General features: G+C 46.8%; 1 protein-coding gene across 1 annotated transcript; it reads right to left on the reverse strand.

Moving 5' to 3' along the window:
* Positions 1 to 264: 264 nt before the first annotated feature.
* enc1 (ectodermal-neural cortex 1) lies at positions 265 to 2040 on the reverse strand (the record flags this gene model as incomplete). The annotated part of the gene is made up of 1 exon (XM_079257065.1): positions 265 to 2040. One exon carries the CDS (start codon positions 2038 to 2040, stop codon positions 265 to 267), a length of 1776 nt encoding a protein of 591 aa, XP_079113191.1.
* Positions 2041 to 2595: the final 555 nt, after the last annotated feature.

Genomic DNA, 2595 nt, shown 5'->3' on the forward strand with positions numbered 1-2595 from the left:
GGTTATCTCCCATATGGGACTAACAAGGTGAAAGCCCTCAAGACATTTACTCTACATTTTTTGCAAAAGAGGACAGTGACACCATTTTTTAATTAATTGTAATTGTATCAAAACTAGATATCTTTACCTAGTTCACACCAAAGTTCTGACAATTCTGAACAGATCCTGGCTCAAAACAACATCTTGATTGGCCTGAAAGAGGGTTTTACTGTAATAAGAGGTTGAACTTACCTAATGGAGGGGTGCATGTAGACTATTTGGGATTCAAGCTGGTAGGTGTTTCCAGGTGCTGACAAAAGCTGTAGGAATGAGCGAGTATGGCACAGTAGTGATGCTGTTCCATGCATCAAGTGTAGGATCATAGCAGTCCAGAGTTTTACACCGCTGAGTCCCAAAGTACCCACCAACCACATACAGTTTGTTTCCTGATGCCACAGCCTGGCAGCTCATCCGCTTGGCCGTCACATCACCCACTTTAGTCCACTGGTAGTTCTCGCTGCTGAACTTGTAAGCCGAGCATGCTGAGAACTCGGTATCTCCACCCATAACAAAGATCTGGTTTCCCAACACGGCAGCAGCTGTGTAGCGCCAAGGTTGCGGGCAAGATGCTGGCACAGTCCATCTGTTCTCCTGCGGGTCATAGCATTGCACTTTGGGCAGTTTGTCATGGGTGACGCTGGTTCCTCCGAAGGCGAACAGCTTGAGCTTTACGCTGACGACTGCTGCGTTGCTCACGCCCTCTCTCAGAGGAGCCACCATGGTCCACTTGTTTGCCACTGGGTCAAACTGTTCGACCTGTTTAAGTGACACAGATGGAGAAGCTGGGAGGCAACCAGTTGCTGCAGTGTGTCCTCCTACGACGTAGAGGCAGTGTTTCAGCTCTGCAGAGCCATGACCAAACCTGGCGATAAGCATGGGTGCCGCCTTCGACCACTCTTCATGGACAGTGTCATAGACCCATACATCTTTGGACACCCCATTTTCAGATCCTCTCCCACCAGTGATGTACACCTTACAGCCAATGGCGCAGGCGCTGAACTCCTTTCTGGGGCTGGGAATGTCAGCTTTTGGGATTATTTCTTTGGCCTTCTGATCCACCAAGTACAACTTATCACACATGAACGTCTGCCCACCCAGAAGAAAGAGGGCGTGGCTAGTTTTTCTTGGTCTAGCACAAGGGCTGTTGACAACACCATCATTTTGCAGAATCTTCAGCTTACAGCGAATCGCTTCATCTACCAGTTCCTTGCTCTTTGCTTGGGCATTGATCAACTCTTCTGTTGAGACGTTTTCCATTAAAAAGATGGCAGGCAGCAGGGCAAGGCGGACTGTTCTCAGGAGCTCTGGAAGATGGCAGTGCCTCTTTTCCAGGTCGTAGTTGATCCAGTTAAGGGCGGCTTCATATACCAGTCTCTCATCTTCTGTCTCTAGTTCCTCATGTGATAAAAGTTGCACTACCATGTCTTTGGGTAGCTGGAGGAAGTCCTCCGTCTTGCAAATAGCAGGGAAGTTGCTTAGACACATGCCCCAGGAAAGCTCTGACAACTTGGTACACTGGTGGGCATCAGACAGCAACAGCATGCCAAGACAGTTGGACGGGTGAAGGTTTCTCTCAAGAAATTCAGCACAGGCATCACGTATGTCCTGAAACTCCAGCATGTCCCCAGCCTCTAGCAGTGACTCTGCATTCTCCTCATTGATAACGACGCGTGATGAGTATGCGTAATCCAGCAGCAGCTCCAAAACCTCCGGATGGATGGAGTCTCGGAAGTCCACCTCACTTGCCTGGCTCTCCCTCAGCCCACCGCTGAACATGGCTTCAAAATAACGACTGCAGGCGGCCAGAACGGCACGATGGCAGGGGAAAGAGCGGCTGCCGGCATGAAGCAGGACATCTGTAAAAAGCCTTTGCTGCCGCAGCGAGTTGAGGTGCATAAGGACGCTGTCAGCATACGAGGACTTATGGAAAAGGTAGATGTTCATGGAGCCAGTGCTGGCTCGGGATTTTCGGTTCTCATGGACGCACACGGACATTTTCATTGAATCCTGAAATGGAGAAGAAAATAAAAATGCCTTTTTACTGCATTTCATTTTTCAAGTCCACGATACATAAGTTCAAAAACATCATTTAGCTTCAATTCCTTTTTTTTCCCTTCCTGTTTAAATCTTCTGATTTCTGCAGTTGCTGAAAATCAGGCTGAATTATGTTATTAGGGATGAGAATGTTTGTCTCATGGTTAGTCATGAACAGCAGATTAATCAGCTGATAAGTAGGCCTAATTTACCTAACAAATGTATTCTAAGCAGTGACTGCTCCACATGTAAACTCTGATGTTGGTGCAGAAATGCTGCATGATTCAGAGCCAACATCCGTAAAAAGGATGAATAACATTCAAGTTTCTGAAGAAGGGATTTTTAAAACTCCTCCCAAGGAGAAATAAACTGAATACATCAAGCAAATAAAAACAATAAAAATGAATGCATCTTGGGGTTATGGAGGTCAAACTTTACACCTCGGAGCAGTGATAACTCTCATCCTTCTGAACTGATTTACAAATAGGGGCCCCATTGCTGTAAAGTTCTTTTGAAAAGACG

The sequence above is a fragment of the Telmatherina bonti genome, assembly GCF_933228915.1.
Source record: "Telmatherina bonti genome assembly, chromosome: 17".
NCBI lineage: Eukaryota > Metazoa > Chordata > Actinopteri > Atheriniformes > Telmatherinidae > Telmatherina > Telmatherina bonti.